The sequence below is a fragment of the Oncorhynchus nerka genome, linkage group LG7 (genome assembly GCF_034236695.1).
Source record: "Oncorhynchus nerka isolate Pitt River linkage group LG7, Oner_Uvic_2.0, whole genome shotgun sequence".
NCBI lineage: Eukaryota > Metazoa > Chordata > Actinopteri > Salmoniformes > Salmonidae > Oncorhynchus > Oncorhynchus nerka.
Window position 1 is genome coordinate 93,822,135 of NC_088402.1, and position 24,523 is coordinate 93,846,657.

Genomic DNA, 24,523 nt, shown 5'->3' on the forward strand with positions numbered 1-24,523 from the left:
TTGTACCCATCTACCAATAAGTATCCCTTTGCAAGGCATTGGTAAACTTCCCTGGTCTTTGCGATTGAATCTGTGTTTAAAATTCACTGCTCGACTGAGGGACCTTACAATTATCTCTGTATGTGTGGGGTACAGAGATGGTAGTCATTCCTCATGTTACCTGAATGCATAGTGCCAACTGTAAAGTTTGGTGGAGGAGGAATAATGGTCTGGGGTTGTTTTTCATGGTTCAGGCCCCTTAGTTCCAGTGAAGGGAAATCTTAATGCTACAGCATACAATGACATTCTAGATGATTCTGTGTTTCCAACTTTGTGGCAACAGTTTGGGGAAGATCAAATCAAATCCAATTTTATTTGTCACATACACATGGTTAGCAGATGTTAGTGCGAGTGTAGGGAAATGCTTGTGCTTCTAGTTCCGACAATGCAGTAATAACCAACAAGTAATCTAGCTAACAATTCCAAAACTACTACCTTATAGACACAAGTGTAAGGGGATAAAGAATATGTACATAAATATATATGAATGAGTGATGGTACAGAGCGGCATAGGCAAGATGCAGTAGATGGTATTGAGTGCAGTATATACATATGAGATGAGTATGTAAACAAAGTGGCATAGTTAAAGTGGCAAGTGATACATGTATTACATAAGGATGCAGTAGATGATATAGAGTACAGTATATACGTATACATATTTATTTTATTTTTTATTTTATTTCACCTTTATTTAACCAGGTAGGCTAGTTGAGAACAAGTTCTCATTTGCAACTGCGACCTGGCCAAGATAAAGCATAGCAGTGTGAACAGACAACACAGAGTTACACATGGAATAAACAATTAACAAGTCAATAACACAGTAGAAAAAATGGGCAGTCTATATACAATGTGTGCAAAAGGCATGAGGAGGTAGGCGAATAATACAATTTTGCAGATTAACACTGGGGTGATAAATGATCAGATGGTCATGTACAGGTAGAGATATTGGTGTGCAAAAGAGCAGAAAAGTAAATAAATAAATAAAAAAAACAGTATAAAAACAGTATGGGAATGAGGTAGGTGAAAATGGGTGGGCTATTTACCAATAGACTATGTACAGCTGCAGCGATCGGTTAGCTGCTCGGATAGCTGATGTTTGAAGTTGGTGAGGGAGATAAAAGTCTCCAACTTCAGCGATTTTTGCAGTTCGTTCCAGTCACAGGCAGCAGAGTACTGGAACGAAAGGCGGCCAAATGAGGTGTTGGCTTTAGGGATGATCAGTGAGATACACCTGCTGGAGCGTGTGCTACGGATGGGTGTTGCCATCGTGACCAGTGAACTGAGATAAGGCGGAGCTTTACCTAGCATGGACTTGTAGATGACCTGGAGCCAGTGGGTCTGGCGACGAATATGTAGCGAGGGCCAGCCGACTAGAGCATACAAGTCGCAGTGGTGGGTGGTATAAGGTGCTTTGGTGACAAAACGGATGGCACTATGATAGACTGCATCCAGTTTGCTGAGTAGAGTGTTGGAAGCCATTTTGTAGATGACATCGCCGAAATCGAGGATCGGTAGGATAGTCAGTTTTACTAGGGTAAGCTTGGCGGCGTGAGTGAAGGAGGCTTTGTTGCGGAATAGAAATAGAAAGGTGTCCTGGAGGGCATATGCGATGAATAATGTAGGGTATGTAAACATTATATTAGGTAGCATTGTTTAAAGTGGCTAGTGATATATTTTACATCATTTCCCATCAATTCCCATTATTAAAGTGGCTGGAGTTGGGTCAGTGTCAATGACAGTGTGTTGGCAGCAGCCACTCAATGTTAGTGGTGGCTGTTTAATAGTCTGATGGCCTTGAGATAGAAGCTGTTTTTCAGTCTCTCGGTCCCAGCTTTGATGCACCTGTACTGACCTCGCCTTCTGGATGATAGCGGGGTGAACAGGCAGTGGCTCAGGTGGTTGCTGTCCTTGATGATCTTTATGGCCTTCCTGTGACATCGGGTGGTGTAGGTGTCCTGGAGGGCAGGTAGTTTGCCCCCGGTGATGCGTTGTGCATACCTCACTACCCTCTGGAGAGCCTTACGGTTGTGGGTGGAGCAGTTGCCGTACCAGGCGGTGATACAGCCCGACAGGATGCTCTCGATTGTGCATCTGTAGAAGTTTGTGAGTGCTTTTGGTGACAAGCCGAATTTCTTCAGCCTCCTGAGGTTGAAGAGGCGCTGCTGCGCCTTCTTCACGACGCTGTCTGTGTGGGTGGACCAATTCAGTTTGTCTGTGATGTGTACGCCGAGGAACTTAAAACTCACTACCCTCTCCACTACTGTTCCATCGATGTGGATAGGGGCGTGTTCCCTCTGCTGTTTCCTGAAGTCCACAATCATCTCCTTAGTTTTGTTGACGTTGAGTGTGAGGTTATTTTCCTGACACCACACTCCGAGGGCCCTCACCTCCTCCCTGTAGGCCGTCTCGTCGTTGTTGGTAATCAAGCCTACCACTGTTGTGTCGTCCGCAAACTTGATGATTGAGTTGGAGGCGTGCGTGGCCACGCAGTCGTGGGTGAACAGGGAGTACAGGAGAGGGCTCAGAACGCACCCTTGTGGGGCGGCACGTCAAGGAAGTCCAGTACCCAGTTGCACAGGGCGGGGTCGAGACCCAGGGTCTCGAGCTTGATGACGAGCTTGGAGGGCACTATGGTGTTAAATGCCGAGCTGTAGTCGATGAACAGCATTCTCACATAGGTATTCCTCTTGTCCAGATGGGTTAGGGCAGTGTGCAGTGTGGTTGAGATTGCATCGTCTGTGGACCTATTTGGGCGGTAAGCAAATTGGTGTGGGTCTAGGGTGTCAGGTAGGGTGGAGGTGATATGGTCCTTGACTAGTCTCTCAAAGCACTTCATGATGACGGAAGTGAGTGCTTCGGGGCGGTAGTCGTTTAGCTCAGTTACCTTAGCTTTCTTGGGAACAGGGACAATGGTGGCCCTCTTGAAGCATGTGGGAACAACAGACTGGGATAGGGATTGATTGAATATGTCCGTAAACACACCGGCCAGCTGGTCTGCGCATGCTCTGAGGGCGCGGCTGGGGATGCCGTCTGGGCCTGCAGCCTTGCGAGGGTTGACACACGTTTAAATGTTTTCCTCACGTCGGCTCCAGTGAAGGAGAGACCGCATGTTTTAGTTGCGGGCAGTGTCAGTGGCACTGTATTGTCCTCAAAGCGGGCAAAAAAGTGATTTAGTCTGCCTGGGAGCAAGACATCCTGGTCCGTGACGGTGCTGGTTTTCTTTTTGTAATCCGTGATTGACTGTAGACCCTGCCACATACCTCTTGTGTCTGAGCCGTTGAATTGAGATTCTACTTTGTCTCTATACTGACGCTAAGCTTGTTTGATTGCCTTGCGGAGGGAATAGTTACACTGTTTGTATTCGGTCATGTTTCCAGTCACCTTGCCCTGATTAAAAGCAGTGGTTCGCGCTTTCAGTTTCACGCGAATGCTGCCATCAATCCACGGTTTCTGGTTTGGGAATGTTTTAATCGTTGCTATGGGAACGACATCTTCAACGCACGTTCTAATGAACTCTCACACCGAATCAGCGTATTCGTCAATGTTGTCGTCTGACGCAATACGAAACATATCCCAGTCCACGTGATGGAAGCAGTCTTGGAGTGTGGAGTCAGATTGGTCGGACCAGCGTTGAACAGACCTCAGCGCGGGAGCTTCATGTTTTAGTTTCTGTCTGTAGGCAGGGATCAACAAAATGGAGTCGTGGTCAGCTTTTCCGAAAGGAGGGCGGGGCAGGGCCTTATATGCGTCGCGGAAGTTGGAATAGCAATGATCCAAGGTTTTTCCAGCCTTGGTTGCGCAATCGATATGCTGATAAAATTTAGGGAGTCTTGTTTTCAGATTAGCCTTGTTAAAATCCCCAGCTACAATGAATGCAGCCTCCGGATATATGGATTCCAGTTTGCAAAGAGTCAAATAAAGTTCGTTCAGAGCCATCGATGTGTCTGCTTGGGGGGGAATATATACGGCTGTGATTATAATCGAAGAGAATTCCCTTGGTAGATAATGCGGTCTACATTTGATTGTGAGGAATTCTAAATCAGGTGAACAGAAGGACTTGAGTTCCTGTATGTTGTTTTGGCCACACCACGTCACGTTAACCATATAGCATACGCCCCCGCCCCTCTTCTTACCAGAAAGATGTTTGTTTCTGTCGGCGCGATGCGTGGAGAAACCAGCTGGCTGCACCGTCTCCGATAGCGTCTCTCCAGTGAGCCATGTTTCCGTGAAGCAAAGAACGTTACAGTCTCTGATGTCCCTCTGGAATGCTACCCTTGCTCGGATTTCATCAACCTTGTTGTCAAGAGACTGGACATTGGCGAGGAGAATGCTAGGGAGTGGTGCACGATGTGCCCGTCTCCGGAGTCTGACCAGAACACCGCTTCGTTTTCCCCTTTTTAAAAGTCGTTTTTTGGGGTCGCCGGCTGGGATCCATTCCGTTGTCCTGGGTGAAAGGCAGAACACAGGGTCCGCTTCGCGAAAGTCATATTCTTGGTCGTACTGATGGTGAGTTGACGCTGCTCTTATGTTCAGTAGTTCTTCTCGACTGTATGTAATGAAACCTAAGATGACCTGGGGTACCAATGTAAGAAATAACACGTAAAAAAATTAAAAACTGCATAGTTTCCTAGGAACGCGAAGCGAGGCGGCCATCTCTGTCGGCGCCGGAAGTTCTGGCGCCAACAGAGTCCGTTCCTGTTTCAGCATGACAATGCACAAAGCAAGGTCTATACAGAAATTCTTTGTTGAGATCGGTGTGGAAGGATATATTATTATTATTATATATATTTTTATTTTACCCCTTCTCCCCAATTTCGTGGTATCCATTTAGTAGCTAGTCTTGTCTCATCGCTGCAACTCCCGTACGGACTCAGGAGAGCCATGCGTCCTCCGAAACACGACCCAACCAAGCCACATTGCTTCTTGACACAATGCCCGCTTAACCCGGAAGCAATTGTGCACCGCCCCATAGGTCTCCCGGTCGCAGCCGGCTGCGACAGAGCCTGGACTCGGAACCAGGATCTCTAGTGGCACAGCTAGCAATTGCGATGCAGTGCCTTAGACCACTGCACCACCCGGGAGGCCCCCGTGGACGAACTTGACTGACCTGCACAGAGCCCTGACCTCAACCCCCATCGAACACCTTTGGGATGAATTGGAACGCCGACAGCGAGCCAGGTCTAATTTCCCAACATCATATAATATAACCCGACCTCACTAATGCTCTTGTGGCTTCCAATGGAAGCGAGTTCCAGCAGCAATGTTCCAACGTCTAGTGGAAAGCCTTGCCAGAAGAGTGGAGGCTGTTATAGCAGCAATGTTCCAACATCTAGTGGAAAGCCTTCCCAATGTTCCAACATCTAGTGGAAAGCCTTCCCAGAAGAGTGGAGGCTGTTATAGCAGCAATGTTCCAACATCTAGTGGAAAGCCTTCCCAGAAGAGTGGAGGCTGTTATAGCAGCAATGTTACAACATCTAGTGGAAAGCCTTCCCATAAGACTGGGGCTGTTATAGCAGCAATGTTCCAACATCTAGTGGAAAGCCTTCCCAGAAGAGTGGAGGCTGTTGTAGCAGTGAAGGCGGGACCAACTCCATATTAATGCCCATGATTTTGGAACGAGATGTTCGACAAGCAGGTGTCCACATTGTGTCATGTGGTGTGTTTATACAGTGATTTCAGAAAGTATTCAGACCCCCTTCCCTTCCACATTTTGTTACGTTAATCTTATTCTAAAATGGATTAAACTATACAACAAAAATGATCATCCATCTACACACAATACCCCATAATGACTCAATACCCCATAATGATACAATACCCCATAATGACACAATACCCCATAATGACTCAATACCCCATAATGATACAATACCCCATAATGACACACTACCCCATAATGACTCAATACCCCATAATGACTCAATACCCCATAATGACTCAATACCCCATAATGACTCAATACCCCATAATGACTCAATACCCCATAATGATACAATACCCCATAATGACACAATACCCCATAATGACTCAATACCCCATAATGACTCAATACCCCATAATGACTCAATACCCCATAATGACTCAATACCCCATAATGACTCAATACCCCATAATGACACAATACCCCATAATGACAAAAAGCGAAAACAGGTGTTTAGAAATGTATTTTTTTTTTAAATATCGTATTTACATAAGTTTTCAGGCCCTTTGCAATGAGACTCGAAATTGAGCTCGGGTGCATCCTGTTTTCATTGATCATCCTTGAGATGTTTCTACAACTTGATTGGAGTCCACCTGTGGTAAATTCAATTGATTGGACATGATTTGGAAAGGCACACACCTGTCTATATAAGGTACCACAGTGCATGTCAGAGGAAAAACCAAAAGCTTTGAGTTCGAAAGAATTACCCGTTGGGCTCAGAGACAGGATTGTGTCGAGGCACAGATCTGGGGAAGGGTACCAAAAAATGTCTGCAGAATTGAAGGTCCCCAAGTGGTCTCCATCATTCTTAAATGGAAGAAGTTTGGAATCACCAAGACTCTTTCTAGGGCTGGCCCCCAACCAAACTGCCCCCCCCCCCCCTGAGCAAACTGGCCCCCCCTGAGCAAACTGGCCCCCCGACCGAACTGACCAATCTGTGAAGGACTTTAGTACTGGTCGTAGAAAAAATAACTTCACTGGATTTTGGAATACTAAAATAGATTCTAGAACAGCCAAACCCTTCTTTGTGAGGCATTGGAAAACCTCCCTGGTCTTTGTGAGGCATTGGAAAACCTCCCTGGTCTTTGTGAGGCATTGGAAAACCTCCCTGGTCTTTGCGAGGCATTGGAAAACCGCCCTAGTCTTTGCGAGGCATTGGAAAACCTCCCTAGTCTTTGCGAGGCATTGGAAAACCTCCCTGGTCTTTGCGAGGCATTGGAAAACCTCCCTGGTCTTTGCGAGGCATTGGAAAACCTCCCTGGTCTTTGCGAGGCATTGGAAAACCTCCCTGGTCTTTGCGAGGCATTGGAAAACCTCCCTGGTCTTTGCGAGGCATTGGAAAACCTCCCTGGTCTTTGCGAGGCATTGGAAAACCTCCCTGTTCTTTGTGAGGCATTGGAAAACCTCCCTGGTCTTTGTGAGGCATTGGAAAACCTCCCTGGTCTTTGTGAGGCATTGGAAAACCTCCCTGGTCTTTGTGAGGCATTGGAAAACCTCCCTGGTCTTTGTGAGGCATTGGAAAACCTCCCTGGTCTTTGTGAGGCATTGGAAAACCTCCTGGTCTTTGTGAGGCATTGAAAACCTCCCTGGTCTTTGTGAGGCATTGGAAAACCTCCTGGTCTTTGCGAGGCATTGGAAAACCTCCTGGTCTTTGCGAGGCATTGGAAAACCTCCTGGTCTTTGCGAGGCATTGGAAAACCTCCTGGTCTTTGCGAGGCATTGGAAAACCTCCTGGTCTTTGCGAGGCATTGGAAAACCTCCTGGTCTTTGTGAGGCATTGGAAAACCTCCCTGGTCTTTGTGAGGCATTGGAAAACCTCCTGGTCTTTGTGAGGCATTGGAAAACCTCCCTGGTCTTTGTGAGGCATTGGAAAACCTCCCTGGTCTTTGTGAGGCATTGGAAAACCTCCCTGGTCTTTGTGAGGCATTGGAAAACCTCCCTGGTCTTTGTGAGGCATTGGAAAACCTCCCTGGTCTTTGTGAGGCATTGGAAAACCTCCCTGGTCTTTGTGAGGCATTGGAAAACCTCCCTGGTCTTTGTGGTTGAATCTGTGTTTGAAATTCACTGCTTGACTGAGGGATCCTACAGTGCACAGTGGGGCAAAAAAGTATTTAGTCAGCCACCAATTGTGCAAGTTCTCCCACTTAAAAAGATGAGAGAGGCCTGTCATTTTCATCATAGGTACACTTCAACTATGACAGACAATATGAGAAGAAAAAAAATCCAGACAATCACATTGTAGGATTTTTAATGAATTTATTTGCAAATTATGGTGGAAAATAAGTATTTATTGGTGGCCGACTAAATACTTCTTTGCCCCACTGTATGTGTGGGGTACAGAGATGAGGTAGTCATTCAAAAATCATGTTAAACACTATTTTTGCACACTGAGTGAGTCCATGCATCTTATTATGTGACTTGTAAAGCACATTTTTACTCCTGAACTTATTTAGGCTTAACATAACAAAGGGATTGAATATTTGTGTGTGTGTGTGTGTGTGTGTGTGTGTGTGTGTGTGTGTGTGTGTGTGTGTGTGTGTGTAGGCCAGTGACCACAAAATCTAAATGTAATCCGTTTTTAATTCGGCCTGCAATCCCAAAATGTGTAAAAAAGTCCCTGTAGGGAATCCGGTGCTACTTGGGAGGTTACCAAGGTAACTCCCTAGATGTTTTTTGAGTGACATTTCTCTTCCTGTTGTCATCCTACAGGTGTATAACCACAGCGAGGGAAGTGACTCTGAAGAGCCCCCGCATGAACCGACTAACATCTCACGTATAACGGTGGGTCAGTGGAAGACTTGAGTCCCAGATGGCATTCTTACCCCTCTCTTTTTTTCCCCCTGCTCACCTGCCCAGGTACGACGACTTCTTTATGTGTTTCTCCCTTTCTCTCTCTCAGGGTAAATTGAAGAAGCGTACTCAGGGCTGTGGTCAGTGTGCTCCCTGTCAGCGTACAGATTGTGGTAAATGTGTCTACTGCCTGGACAAGCCCAAGAACGGCGGGGCCAACAAAAAGAAACAGAAGTGCAAGTACCGCCGCTGTCTTAATATGGTACATATGGTTCTGGTGTATGGTTCTGTATGGTACATATGGTTCTGTATGGTACATATGGTTCTGGTGTATGGTTATGTATGGTACATATGGTTCTGGTGTATGGTTCTGTATGGTACATATGGTTCTGTATGGTACATATGGTTATGTATGGTACATATGGTTCTGGTGTATGGTTCTGTATGGTACATATGGTTCTGGTGTATGGTTCTGTATGGTACATGCGGTTCTGGTGTATGGTTATGTATGGTACATATGGTTATGTATGGTACATATGGTTCTATATGGTACATATGGCTCTGGTGTATGGTTATTAGGGGTACATATGGTTCTGGTGTATGGTTATGTATGGTACATATGGTTCTGGTGTATGGTTCTGTATGGTACATATGGTTATGTATATATGGTTCTGGTGTATGGTTATGTATGGTACATATGGTTCTGGTGTATGGTTCTGTATGGTACATATGGTTATGCATGGTCCATATGGTTATGGTGTATGGTACATATGGTTCTGGTGTATGGTTCTGTATGGTACATATGGTTCTGGTGTATGGTTATGTATGGTACATACGGTTCTGGTGTATGGTTCTGTATGGTACATATGGTTCTGATGTATGGTTATGCATGGTACATATGGTTCTGGTGTATTGTTCTATATGGTACATATGGTTCTGGTGTATTGTTCTATATGGTTCTGGTGTATTGTTCTATATGGTACATATGGCTATATATGGTACATATGGTTCTGGTGTGTGGTTCTTAATGGTACATATGGTTCTGGTGTATGGTTCTTTATTTATTTGTTATGTGGTTCTTTATGGTATATATGGTTATTTAGGGTACATATGGTTCTGGTCCATGGTTATTTGGGGTACATATAGTGCTGTATGGTACATATGGTTCTGGTGTATGGTTCTGTATGGTACATATGGTTCTGGTGTATGGTTCTTTAATTGTACATACGGTTCTGGTGTAAGGTTATTTATGGAACATACTGTTCCGGTGTATGGCTCCTTATGGTGCATATGGTTATTTGTGGTACATGTGGTTCTGGTGTATGGTTATTTGTGGTACATATAGTTATGTATGGCACGTATGGTTATGGTGTACGGTTATCTATGGCACATATGGTTATTTATGGTACATGCGGTTCTTTATGGTATATATGGTTCTTCACGGCACATATGGTTCTTTATGGTACACGTGGTTCTTTATGGTACATGTGGTTCTTTATGGTACATGTGGTTCTTTATGGTACATGTGGTTCTTTATGGTACATGTGGTTCTTTATGGTACATGTGGTTCTTTATGGTACATGTGGTTCTTTATGGTACGTGTGGTTCTGGTGTATTTGCTCTCGTTTATGGTACATATGGTATATGGTTCTATATGGTACAGTTGTAGTCGGAAGTTTACATACACTTTAGCCAAATATATTTAAACTCAGTTTGTCACAATTCCTGGCATTTAATCCTAGTAAAAATTCCCTATATTAGGTAAGTTATGATCACCACTTTATTTATTACTTAAAAAATGTTTTACCCCCTTTTCTCCCCAATTTCATGGTATCCAATTGTTAGTAGTTACTATCTTGTCTCATCGCGACAACTCCCGTACGGGCTCGGGAGAGACGAAGGTCGAAAGCCATGCTTCTTAACACAGTGCGCATCCAACCCGGAAGCCAGCCGCACCAATGTGTCGGAGGAAACACCGTGCATCTGGCGACCTTGGTTAGCGTGCACTGCGCCCGGCCCGCCACAGGAGCGAGATGAGACAAGGATATCCCTACCGGCCAAACCCTCCCTAACGGACCTCCTGGTCGCGGCCGGCTGCGACAGAGCCTGGGTGCGAACCCAGAGTCTCTGGTGGCACAGCTAGCGCTGCGATGCAGTGCCCTAGACCACTGCGCCACCCGGGAGGCCTCACCACTTTATTTTAAGAATGTGAAATGTCAGAATAATATTAGAGATAATTATTTATTTCAGCAATGATTTCTTTCATCACATTCTCAGTGGGTCAGAAGTGTACATACACTCAATTAGTATTTAGTAGCATTGACTTCAAATTGTTTAACTTGGGTCAAACGTTTCAGGTAGCCTTCCACAAGCTTCCCACAATAAATTGGGTGAATTTTGGCCCATCCCTCCTGACAGAGCTGGTGTAACTGAGTCAGGTTTGTAGGCCTCCTTGCTCGCACACACTTTTTCAGTACTGTCCACAAATGTTCCATAGGATTGAGGTCAGGACTTTGTGATGGCCACTCCAATACCTTGACTTTGTTGGCCTCAAGCCATTTTTCCACAACTTTGGAAGTATGCTTGGGGTCATTGTCCATTTGGAAGACCCATTTGCAACCAAGCTTTAACTTCCTGACTGATGTCTTGAGATGTTGCTTCAATATATCCACATAATTTTCTTGCCTCATGATGCCATATATTTTGTGAAGTGCACCAGTCCCTCCTGCAGCAAAGCACCCCCACAACATGATGCTGCCACCCCCATGCTTCACGGTTGGGATGGTGTTCTACGTCTTGCAAGCCTCTCCATTTTTCCTCCAAAAATAACGATGGTCATTATGGCCAAACAGTTCTATTTTTGTTTCATCAGACCAGAGGACATTTCTCCAAAAAGTACGATCTTTGTCCCCATGTGCAGTTGCAAACCGTAGTCTGGCTTTTTTATGGCGGTTTTGGAGCAGTAGCTTCTTCCTTGCTGAGCGGCCTTTCAGGTTATATAATCGGTCTGTAAACAATTCTTTGAAAAATGACTTGTGGAATGCACAAAGTAGATGTCCTACTTCGACAAGACATTTGTGGAGTGGTTGAAAAACGAGTTTTAATGGCTCCAACCTAAGTGTATGTAAACTTCCGACTTCAACTGTATATGGTTCTTTATGGTACATGGTTCTTTTTTGTTTATGGATCTTTACGGTTCTTTTTGGTTTATGGTTCTTTTTGGTTTATGGTTCTTTTTGGTTTATGGTTCTTTATGGTTTATGGTTCTTTATGGTATTTGGTTCTTTATGGTATTTGGTTCTTTATGGTATTTGGTTCTTTTTGGTTATGGTATATGGTTATTTTTGGTTATGGTATGTGGTGGTTAAGAGAATGTGTTTTCAATTTGTTCAATTTTGTTAGTTTATTTCGCTAAATCTCGTGACATTGTTTTTCATAGATTATTTAAATTGTATTACACACACACAAACTCTTAATGCCTCTTATAGACGTTATGCTGTCAGTAGTATGTATGTATTTGTAATTAAAAGCCTTCTCCCTCCAGCCCACCAAAAGGGACCTAATGGGAAGCTTTTTTAAGAAACACCTGACAGAAGACCCAGGTGGCCAGAGTGTTCCCATTGGACTAGGAAGTGTACTTCCAGGAAGTGTACTTCCAGGAACTGTAGTAGGACGTGGAGCAGGATATGTACTATTAGGAAGGACACTTTCAAAATGGCGTATGGTAAAACCAGGAAGTGGATCAACAGCTGGGACAGGGAGGGGACGTGGTCGGCCCCCTAAACACTTCACCAAACGGAGGAGACGAGTATGGAGCCAGGTCTCCTCGAGTGATACGACAGAGACGGACGAGACTGAGGAGGAAGAGGAACCAGTCTACACCGTTACCAACCAGTCGTTGGAGCACAGCCCTGGGGGAGAGGATGGAGAAGGATGGGCGGAACTACAGGAGTATGACGACGACGTGCCTGAACAAATACCTCAGGTAAGCTCTGACGGTCTCTGTGGTCCCAATAACCTAACAGAACAAAGATATGGGGGTGTGTCCCAATAAGCTCTCCTTTCTCCTGAAGTGTGCACTTTCCTTCATGGATTTGAAAGGAAATGGTTGGTAATATGGACACCCCTAGCCCATGCCCTATACCTATCTGATAATGTTACATTTTGGATAGTAGTGAACGAGTGCACACTTCAGGAGGAAGGAGAGCTTATTGGGACACACCCCCATATCTTTGTTCTGTCCTAAACGAGGCACGTTAAATCGGCTTACAAGCCCCATCTGGCCCATGGGCCGCCAGTTAGAGACCTCTGTTGTAGATCAGGGGTTTTCAAACCTCTCGTCGGGGATCCCCAGCCGTTCCATGTGGCCCCAGAGGAGCTCTCTCGGTTGGGCCCCGGAGGAGCTCTCTCGGTTGGGCCCCGGAGGAGCTCTCTCGGTTGGGCCCCGGAGGAGCTCTCTCGGTTGGGCCCCGGAGGAGCTCTCTCGGTTGGCCCCGGAGGGGGGCTCTCTCGGTTGGCCCCGGAGGGGGGCTCTCGGTTGGGCCCCGGAGGGGGGCTCTCTCGGTTGGGCCCGGGGGGGCTCTCTCGGTTGGGCCCCGGAGGGAGGGGGCTCTCTCGGTTGGGCCCCGGGGGCTCTCTCGGTTGGGCCCGGAGGGGGCTCTCTCGGTTGGGCCCGGAGGGGGGGGGGGGCTCTCTCGGTTGGGCCCCGGAGGAGCTCTCTCGGTTGGGCCCCGGAGGAGCTCTCTCGGTTGGACCCTGGAGGAACTTTTCTTAATCTTGATTTTAAAAAATTTAACTTGTAAATGTGACTGGTGGAATGCACATATAATTAAGACTTGGGAGCATCAGGTCAGGTAATACATTAAATGGCACGTGGTGACATGTGTATCGCTGTGTCCAGTCCAGTGTGCTCAGGCTGCTGTTACATTAGGATCGTTTGAGGAACAAAGGGGAGAACCATTAGCACAGGCAGGTCTGATATTAGGCTTAGCTGTACCATAGCCTCTGCCATAGAAACAAATGGAGCGATGCTTTGTGTCTACGGTTGCACGTTTTTTACAGAAAACCATCTTGTCTCCAACGTTTCATAACTAAACATCTATTTTACTGAAGCTTTGTTTTTTTAAATTTGCGGAACACTCTTAAAGGTGTACACACGTAATTATCATGAGTAAGGAACTATCCAACTATTAAAATACTTCAAATGACTCCCATTTAATATATATATTTATTTATTTATTTATGTATATATTTATTTATTTATATATTTTATTTATATATATTTATGTATATATTTATTTATTTATATATTTTATTTATATATATTTATGTATATATTTATTTATTTATATATTTATGTATATATTTATTTATTTATATATTTTATTTATATATATTTATGTATATATTTATATATATTTATGTATATATTTATATATATTTATGTATATATTTATATATATTTATGTATATATTTATATATATTTATGTATATATTTATTTATTTATGTATATATATATTTTTTTTGTTGTTTTGTTTTATTATATATATTTGTTTATATATATATATATATTTATTTTTTAAATGTCACAAAATGGATGGTTTGCAGTATGGATCAGATGAGATGGAGGTCATTACCTCTAAATGAATTAATAAGGACATTGTGCTGCAGAATTGGTTATCCAGCACAATATGATGTTTGGTTATCCAACACAATCTGATGTTTGGTTATCCAACACAATCTGATGTTTGGTTATCCAGTACAATATGATGTTTGGTTATCCAGTACAATATGATGTTTGGTTATCCAACACAATATGATGTTTGGTTATCCAACACAATATGATGTTTGGTTATCCAACACAATATGATGTTTGGTTATCCAACACAATATGATGTTTGGTTATCCAGTACAATATGATGTTTGGTTATCCAACACAATATGATGTTTGGTTATCCAACACAATCTGATGTTTGGTTATCCAGTACAATATGATGTTTGGTTATCCAACACAATCTGATGTTTGGTTATCCAACACAATCTGATGTTTGGTTATCCAGTACAATATGATGTTTGGTTATCCAGCACAATCTGATGTTTGGTTATCCAGTACAATCTGATGTTTGGTTATCCAACACAATCTGATGTTTGGTTATCCAACACAATCTGATGTTTGGTTATCCAGTACAATATGATGTTTGGTTATCCAGTACAATATGATGTTTGGTTATCCAGTACAATATGATGTTTGGTTATCCAACACAATATGATGTTTGGTTATCCAGTACAATATGATGTTTGGTTATCCAGTACAATCTGATGTTTGGTTATCCAACACAATATGATGTTTGGTTATCCAACACAATCTGATGTTTGGTTATCCAACACAATCTGATGTTTGGTTATCCAGTACAATATGATGTTTGGTTATCCAGTACAATATGATGTTTGGTTATCCAGTACAATATGATGTTTGGTTATCCAACACAATATGATGTTTGGTTATCCAACACAATATGATGTTTGGTTATCCAACACAATATGATGTTTGGTTATCCAGTACAATATGATGTTTGGTTATCCAACACAATATGATGTTTGGTTATCCAGTACAATATGATGTTTGGTTATCCAACACAATATGATGTTTGGTTATCCAGTACAATATGATGTTTGGTTATCCAACACAATATGATGTTTGGTTATCCAGTACAATCTGATGTTTGGTTATCCAACACAATCTGATGTTTGGTTATCCAACACAATCTGATGTTTGGTTATCCAGCACAATCTGATGTTTGGTTATCCAACACAATCTGATGTTTGGTTATCCAACACAATATGATGTTTGGTTATCCAACACAATCTGATGTTTGGTTATCCAACACAATCTGATGTTTGGTTATCCAACACAATCTGATGTTTGGTTATCCAACACAATCTGATGTTTGGTTATCCAGTACAATCTGATGTTTGGTTATCCAGTACAATATGATGTTTGGTTATCCAGTACAATCTGATGTTTGGTTATCCAGTACAATATGATGTTTGGTTATCCAGTACAATATGATGTTTGGTTATCCAGTACAATATGATGTTTGGTTATCCAACACAATCTGATGTTTGGTTATCCAGTACAATATGATGTTTGGTTATCCAGTACAATATGATGTTTGGTTATCCAACACAATCTGATGTTTGGTTATCCAACACAATATGATGTTTGGTTATCCAACACAATCTGATGTTTGGTTATCCAACACAATCTGATGTTTGGTTATCCAACACAATATGATGTTTGGTTATCCAGCACATGGTTATCCAGTACAATCTGATGTTTGGTTATCCAGTACAATATGATGTTTGGTTATCCAGTACAATCTGATGTTTGGTTATCCAGTACAATCTGATGTTTGGTTATCCAACACAATATGATGTTTGGTTATCCAGTACAATCTGATGTTTGGTTATCCAACACAATATGATGTTTGGTTATCCAACACAATCTGATGTTTGGTTATCCAGTACAATCTGATGTTTGGTTATCCAGTACAATCTGATGTTTGGTTATCCAACACAATATGATGTTTGGTTATCCAGTACAATCTGATGTTTGGTTATCCAGTACAATCTGATGTTTGGTTATCCAGTACAATATGATGTTTGGTTATCCAACACAATCTGATGTTTATATTCCTCTGGTTCTAGATGTCTCCATCCTATATGCCTGTAAACCCCAGTAGTGGTGTATCTGGGTCAGAGGAACCCTACCCCAGCAGCTGTGTTCAGGTAAGGACCAACAAATGTACAGTTGAAGTCAGAAGTTGACATGCACTTAGGTTGGAGTCATTAAAGCTTGTTTTTCAACCACTCCACACATTTCTTGTTAATTAACAAACTATAGTTTTGGCAAGTCAGTTAGGACATCTACTTTATGCATGACACAAGTCATTTGTCTAACAATTGTTTAGAGACAGATTATTTCACTTATAATTCACTGTATCACAATTCCAGTGGGTCAGAAGTTTACATACACTAAGTTGACTGTGCCTTTAAACAGTTTGGAAAATGAAGTCGTGGCTTTAGAAGCTTCTGATAGGCTAATTGAGCTCATTTGAATCAATTGGAGGTGTACCTGTGGATGTATTTCAAGGCCTACCTTCAAACTCAGTGCCTCTTTGCTTGACATCAAGAGAAAATCAAAAGAAATCAGCTAAAAAAAAATTGTAGACCTCCACAAGTCTGGTTCATCCTTGAGAGCAATTTCCAAACGCCTGAAGGTACCACGTTCATCTGTACAAACAATTGTACGCAACTATAAACACCATGGGACCATGCAGCTGTCATACCGATCAGGAAGGAGACGCGTTCTGTCTCCTAGAGATGAATGTACTTGTGCGAAAAGTGCAAATCAATCCCAAAACAACAGGCCACCCGAAACGTTTGACCCAAGTTAAACAATTTAAAAGCAATGCTACCAAATACTAATCGAGTGTATGTAAACTTCTGACCCACTGGGAATGTGATGAAAGAAATAAAAGCTGAAATAAATCATTCTCTCTACTATTATTCTGACATTTCACATTCTTAAAATAAAGTGGTGATCCTAACTGACCTAAGACGGGGAATCTTTACTCTGATTAAATGTCAGGAATTGTGAAAACCTGAGTTTAAATGTATTTGGCTAAGGTGTATGTAAACTTCCCACTTCAACTGTACGTATGCATACATATGTGTGTACATACACTGTGCATTTGGAAAGGATTTTGACCCCTTGACCTTTCAAACATTTTGCTAGGTAACAGCTTTATTCTAAAATGTATTCAATCGTTTCCCCCCCCCTCATAATGACATCACAATACACGCAATACCCCATAATGACATCACAATACCCCATAATGACAAGACAAAAACGGGTTAAAAAAAAACTGAAATATCACATTTACATAAGTATCAAATCAAATGTATGAAGGGCTTTATAAATACATCAGCTGATATCTCAAAGTGCTGTACAGAAACCCAGCCTAAAACCCCAAACAGCAAGCAATGCAGGTGTAGAAGCACGGTGGCTAGGAAAAACTCCCTGGAAAGGCCGGAACCGAGGAAGAAACCTAGAGAGGAACCAGGCTATGTGGGGTGGCCAGTCCTCTTCTGGCTGTGCCGGGTAGAGAGGAACCAGGCTATGAGGGGTGGCCAGTCCTCTTCTGGCTGTACTGGGTGGAGATTATAACAGAACAAATAATAATAATCACAGTAGTTGTCGAGGGTGCAGCAATTCAGCAGTGCCTCTTTGCTTGACATCATGGGAAAATCAGGAGTAAATGTCAGTTGGCTTTTCATAGCCGATCATTCAGAGTATTTCTACCACTCCTGCTGTCTCTAGAGAGTTGAAAAAAGCAGGTCTGGGACAGGTAGCACGTCCGGTGAACAGGTCAGGGTTCCATAGCCGCAGGCAGAACAGTTGAAACTGGAGCAGCAGCACGGCCAGGCGGACTGGGGACAGCAAGGAGTCATCATGCCAGGTAGTCCTGAGGCATGGTCCTAGGGCTCAGGTCCTCTGAGAAAGAGAGAATTAGAGATAGCATACTTAAATTCACACAGGACACCGGATAAGACAGGAGAAGTACTCCAGATATAACAAACTGACCCTAGCCCCCCGACACAAACCACTACAGCATAAATACTGGAGGCTGAGACAGGAGGGGTCAGGAGACACTGTGGCCCCATCCGATGATACCCCCGGACAGGGCCAGACAGGAAGGATATAACCCCACCCACTTTGCCAAAGCACAGCCCCCACACCACTAGAGGGATATCTTCAACCACCAACTTACCATCCTGAGACAAGGCCGAGTATAGCCCACAAAGATCGCCGCCACGGCACAACCCAAGGGGGGGCGCCAAGTATTCAGACCCTTTACTCAGTACTTTGTTGAAGCACCTTTGGCAGCCATTACAGCCTTGAGTCTTCTTGGGTATGACACTACAAAGTTGGCACACCAACAGTTTGGACACACCTATCCATTCCTGGCTTTTTCTTCATTTTTTAAAACTATTTTCTACATTGTAGAATAATACTGAAGACATTACAACTATGAAATAACATATATGGAATCATGTAAAAACCCCCAAAAAGTGTTAAATAAATCAAAATATATTTTATATCGGAGATTCTTCAAGGTAGCCACCCTTTTGCCTTGACAGCTTTGCACGTATCCCTAATTGCTCTTGATAAGATGTAAATGTAAATGTAACAACTGATAAGAGCATCTGCTTAAATGTAAAAGTAGCAACTGCTTGTAGAACACTTTCTTATTTTATTTTTTCCCCCACCTGTGATCGAGAACCTCTCCATCACTCCGTCTTTTAGTTTTGGATGTCATGGTTGGCTATCGCTGGTCCTCCATGTAATTCCAGGCAGGGCCAGGTCGCAGGGCTGATGGAACGCCAGCAACGGGGATTTAGACAGCCACAAAGCCCGGAACATTCCGCAGGTCCGCAAGGGCTAAACGTGTTGCTGTGTTCAAGCTGTCAAGGAAACCTTGATATTGAGTTAGCAGCTAAGCTAGCTTGATATCGAGTTAGCAGCTAAGCTAGCTTGATATCGAGTTAGCAGCTAAGCTAGCTTGATATCGAGTTAGCAGCTAAGCTAGCTTGATATCGAGTTAGCAGCTAAGCTAGCTTGATATTGAGTTAGCAGCTAAGCTAGCTTGATATTGAGTTAGCAGCTAAGCTAGCTTGATATTGAGTTAGCAGCTAAGCTAGCTTGATATTGAGTTAGCAGCTAAGCTAGCTTGATATCGAGTTAGCAGCTAAGCAAGCTTGATATCGAGTTAGCAGCTAAGCTAGCTTGATATCGAGTTAGCAGCTAAGCTAGCTTAATATCGAGTTAGCAGCTAAGCTAGCTTGATATCGAGTTAGCAGCTAAGCAAGCTTGATATCGAGTTAGCAGCTAAGCTAGCTTGATATCGAGTTAGCAGCTAAGCTAGCTTGATATGGAGTTAGCAGCTAAGCTAGCTTGATATGGAGTTAGCAGCTAAGCTAGCTTGATATCGAGTTAGCAGCTAAGCTAGCTTGATATCGAGTTAGCAGCTAAGCTAGCTTGATATCGAGTTAGCAGCTAAGCAAGCTTGATATCGAGTTAGCAGCTAAGCTAGCTTGATATCGAGTTAGCAGCTAAGCTAGCTTGATATCGAGTTAGCAGCTAAGCTAGCTTGATATGGAGTTAGCAGCTAAGCTAGCTTGATATTGAGTTAGCAGCTAAGCTAGCTTGATATTGAGTTAGCAGCTAAGCTAGCTTGATATTGAGTTAGCAGCTAAGCTAGCTTGATATTGAGTTAGCAGCTAAGCTAGCTTGATATTGAGTTAGCAGCTAAGCTAGCTGAGCTACCAAGCTTAGCAGCTAAGCTAGCTTGATATTGAGTTAGCAGCTAAGCTAGCTGAGCTACCAAGCAGCTCTTCAAACTATTAGTTGACAGGATCCCTGGACAGATGTAGCGGTCCCAGCAACTGAGGTTAACCGTGTCGCTAGTAACCAAACTTTTTTTTCAATAGAACACTTTTTTTGCAGAGACTTTCAACACAACAAACTCCCTCGTTCCGCGTTCAGCATGCATTACACCAATTTCAATTGACCATAATGCTGAATGTATGCATCTCTAGTATAATTGTATTAATATCCCTGCCCTATCCCCAGCCCTACCCGCAGAGCTGTTACCAGGGCGACCATGGCAACCTCCAGTTCATCAGGATGAACGGCAACCAAATTACCATCACCCCTGGCCCCAGCCTCGCTTCTCAGGTAGTGAGTCACACACACACATCATCATCACCGTATTCACAAATTACCATCACCCCTGGTCCCAGCCTCGCTTCTCAGGTAGTGAGTCACACACACACATCATCATCATTACCGTATTCACAAATTCTCTAGCTGGTGCTGAATGGGACTTTTCACTGGAAATCTATTACATTGTCCCAGCTTGGTGCGTAAAACCAAGCTAGTCCATACATTTTTAGTAAAACCAAGCTAGTCCATCAATTTTTAGTAAAACCAAGCTAATCCATCAATTTTTAGTAAAACCAAGCTAATCCATCAATTTTTAGTAAAACCAAGCTAGTCCATCAATTTTTAGTAAAACCAAGCTAGTCCATCAATTTGTAGTAAAAACCAGCTAGTCCATCAATTTTTAGTAAAACCAAGCTAGTCCATCAATTTTTAGTAAAACCAAGCTAGTCCATCAATTTTTAGTAAAAACCAGCTAGTCCATCAATTTTTAGTAAAACCAAGCTAGTCCATCAATTTTTAGTAAAACCAAGCTAGTCCATCGATTTGAGTAAAACCAAGCTAGTCCACTGATTTAGTAAAACCAAGCTAGTCCATTGATTTAGTAAAACCAGCTGATCAATGTTTTTATTTTATTTTTCTCCCAAGGCCTCCGCAGTCCTGGAACCTGCAGTTGAACCCCTGTCAGTTAACTACATGACATCTGAACCAACAGCTGTGCAGCAACTAGGTCCACCTCTGCACCAGCCCCTTACTGAGCCCTCGTCACCGTACAGTATGAGCAGGACAGAGACGGCCCCGCTGGACTACACCGAGGAGGAACAGCTAGTAGAGCTGTACGCCGAGATACCTCGAACCGTCATCCATCTCGGACCACCTGACCTGCCAGAGGTCACGGGGTCAAAGGTCATGCCTGGGTTGACCACCGAGGTCATCCATGATGTCACTCTTGATGATGTCACTCCAGAGGTGAGCTGTCCGTCAGTCCCTCTCTTTTAATCTCTCTCCCTTTGTTTTTTACTCCATCTAGCATGGACATGATTGGATTGGTTCTCTCTCTATCTAGCATGGACATGATTGGATTGGTTCTCTCTCTCTATCTAGCATGGACATGATTGGATTGGTTCTCTCTCTCTATCTAGCATGGACATGATTGGTTCTCTCTCTCTATCTAGCATGGACATGATTGGATTGGTTCTCTCTCTCTATCTAGCATGGACATGATTGGATTGGTTCTCTCTCTCTATCTAGCATGGACATGATTGGTTCTCTCTCTATCTAGCATGGACATGATTGGTTCTCTCTCTATCTAGCATGGACATGATTGGTTCTCTCTCTCTATCTAGCATGGACATGATTGGTTCTCTCTCTATCTAGCATGGACATGATTGGATTGGTTCTCTCTCTCTATCTAGCATGGACATGATTGGATTGGTTCTCTCTCTCTATCTAGCATGGACATGATTGGTTCTCTCTCTCTATCTAGCATGGACATGATTGGATTGGTTCTCTCTCTCTATCTAGCATGGACATGATTGGATTGGTTCTCTCTCTCTATCTAGCATGGACATGATTGGATTGGTTCTCTCTCTCTATCTAGCATGGACATGATTGGTTCTCTCTCTCTATCTAGCATGGACATGATTGGATTGGTTCTCTCTCTCTATCTAGCATGGACATGATTGGATTGGTTCTCTCTCTCTATCTAGCATGGACATGATTGGATTGGTTCTCTCTCTATCTAGCATGGACATGATTGGATTGGTTCTCTCTCTCTATCTAGCATGGACATGATTGGATTGGTTCTCTCTCTCTATCTAGCATGGACATGATTGGTTCTCTCTCTCTATCTAGCATGGACATGATTGGATTGGTTCTCTCTCTATCTAGCATGGACATGATTGGTTCTCTCTCTCTATCTAGCATGGACATGATTGGTTCTCTCTCTCTATCTAGCATGGACATGATTGGATTGGTTCTCTCTCTCTATCTAGCATGGACATGATTGGATTGGTTCTCTCTCTCTATCTAGCATGGACATGATTGGATTGGTTCTCTCTCTCTATCTAGCATGGACATGATTGGATTGGTTCTCTCCCTCTATCTAGCATGGACATGATTGGTTGTCTCTCTCTATCTAGCAAGGACATGATTGGTTCTCTCTCTCTATCTAGCATGGACATGATTGGATTGGTTCTCTCTCTCTATCTAGCATGGACATGATTGGATTGGTTCTCTCTCTCTATCTAGCATGGACATGATTGGTTCTCTCTCTCTATCTAGCATGGGCATGATTGGATTGGTTCTCTCTCTCTATCTAGCATGGACATGATTGGTTGTCTCTCTCTATCTAGCATGGACATGATTGGTTCTCTCTCTCTATCTAGCATGGACATGATTGGATTGGTTCTCTCTCTCTATCTAGCATGGACATGATTGGATTGGTTCTCTCTATCTAGCATGGACATGATTGGATTGGTTCTCTCTCTATCTAGCATGGACATGATTGGATTGGTTCTCTCTCTCTCTCTAGCATGGACATGATTGGATTGGTTATCTGTACAGGGCAAACCAAATTAACCTCGGATCAAGTGTTTGGGAATATTTTGACATGTGTATTTAACCCAGTTTTTGATCTCTCCTCACATTCATCTGTCATTACTCTCTCTCTCACTCCTCCCTCTACCCCACCATCCCTCTAGATCACAGAGACCTTCAGTCTGGCCGACGTCAGCGAGTCCTGTCGTGACGAGAGGGAGGCAGCTCTTTTTGGGTTCCTGAGGGCCCTGCGCCGCACGGTGCTACCAGCCCACTGGGTAGGGGTCATGGCCAGGGGACCTCTAATACAACTCCTCCAGTGCTCTAAACTCTCTACCATGGCTGACACAGTTCTCCAGATCCAACCTGGCTTCTGCTTCCAGGTAGGGAAAAAGACTTCCAGGTAGGGGGAAGAGACTTCCAGGTAGGGGGAGAGACTTCCAGGTAGAGGGGAAAGAGACTTCCAGGTGGGGGGAGAGACTTCCAGGTAGGGGGGGAAAGAGACTTCCAGGTAGGGGGAAAGAGACTTCCAGGTAGGGGGAAGAGACTTCCAGGTAGGGGGAAAAGAGACTTCCAGGTAGGGGGAAAAGAGACTTCCAGGTAGGGGGGAAAAGAGACTTCCAGGTAGGGGGAAAAGAGACTTCCAGGTAGGGGGAAAAGAGACTTCCAGGTAGGGGGAAAAGAGACTTCCAGGTAGGGGGAGAGACTTTCAGGTAGGGGGGAAAGAGACTTCCAGGTAGGGGGGAGAGACTTCCAGGTAGGAGGGGAAAAGAGACTTCCAGGTAGGGGGAAAAGAGACTTCCAGGTAGGGGGAAAAGAGACTTCCAGGTAGGGGGAAAAGAGACTTCCAGGGGGGAAAAGAGACTTCCAGGTAGGGGGGGGAAAAAGACTTCCAGGTGGGGAGGGGGGAAGAGACTTTCAGGTAGGAAAAGTTCGATTCAACTTATCCCGTGTTCCAGATGGCACCCTAATTCCCTAAAATTAATGCACTACTTTTGACTACTCCTTTTGGTCTCGTTACTGATGAAGGCTTTAGGGCAGAAACGCCATCCATAACTGTGACACCTCCTTTCTTTTGTATCAGTCCGATTTTCCTTTTGGGCCGACGGCACCCAACGCCTCACCTCCAAAAGTATTTTACAACTTAATGTTAGAATGGTTCCTTCGCAAGTTTTCAGAAAACCGAAGCATGGATTACGGTTTGTCCAGGCCCCATTGAGTCCTTTTCGGGGTGAGGAACCATCTAACATCGTTGTCAAATACTGAACTCCCCCCCCCCCCCCCCCCTTTTTTTTTAGCTTGTGAACTACTGAAGGAGGAGTTGAGCTTGTTATTGTGCTTCGTCTTCAACCAGGTGACGGTACAGGGCCAGCCCCTGCTGCTGACCCACCCCCTGTATGAGGTCCACCCTCCCCACCTCGGAACCATCACCCAGCTGGTGACTCTGCTGCTGGATCTGGAGAGCCTGATGGTCTGCCCCGGCTTCCCCGTCAGGCTGCCCGCCCTGGGGGACAGGGGCATGGAGGTGAGAGCCAGAAAGACTCCTGCCCTATTGGGTCCATCTCCTGTTTCTGTAGTGAGACCGCTTGATGTAGCAGGACACCCCCTGGACAGGACACTAGTCTGTCTCCTGTTTCTGCAGTGAGACCGCTTGATGTACCAGGACAC

General features: G+C 43.8%; 1 protein-coding gene across 3 annotated transcripts in view; it reads left to right on the forward strand.

Annotated features, from left to right (window-relative positions):
* mbd1a (methyl-CpG binding domain protein 1a) overlaps positions 1-24,523 on the forward strand; it is a 78,140-nt gene that overhangs the window by 46,975 nt on the left and 6,642 nt on the right. For 2 of the 3 annotated variants that reach the window (XM_065020997.1, XM_065020999.1), the window contains 8 exons: positions 8,450-8,521; positions 8,640-8,792; positions 12,075-12,515; positions 16,240-16,320; positions 20,228-20,335; positions 20,966-21,286; positions 23,020-23,238; positions 24,210-24,380. In XM_065020997.1, coding sequence (XP_064877069.1) covers positions 8,450-8,521; positions 8,640-8,792; positions 12,075-12,515; positions 16,240-16,320; positions 20,228-20,335; positions 20,966-21,286; positions 23,020-23,238; positions 24,210-24,380 — 1,566 coding nt within the window. The remainder of the gene's footprint in view (positions 1-8,449; positions 8,522-8,639; positions 8,793-12,074; positions 12,516-16,239; positions 16,321-20,227; positions 20,336-20,965; positions 21,287-23,019; positions 23,239-24,209; positions 24,381-24,523) is intronic. The other variant, XM_065020998.1, reaches the window with a different exon arrangement.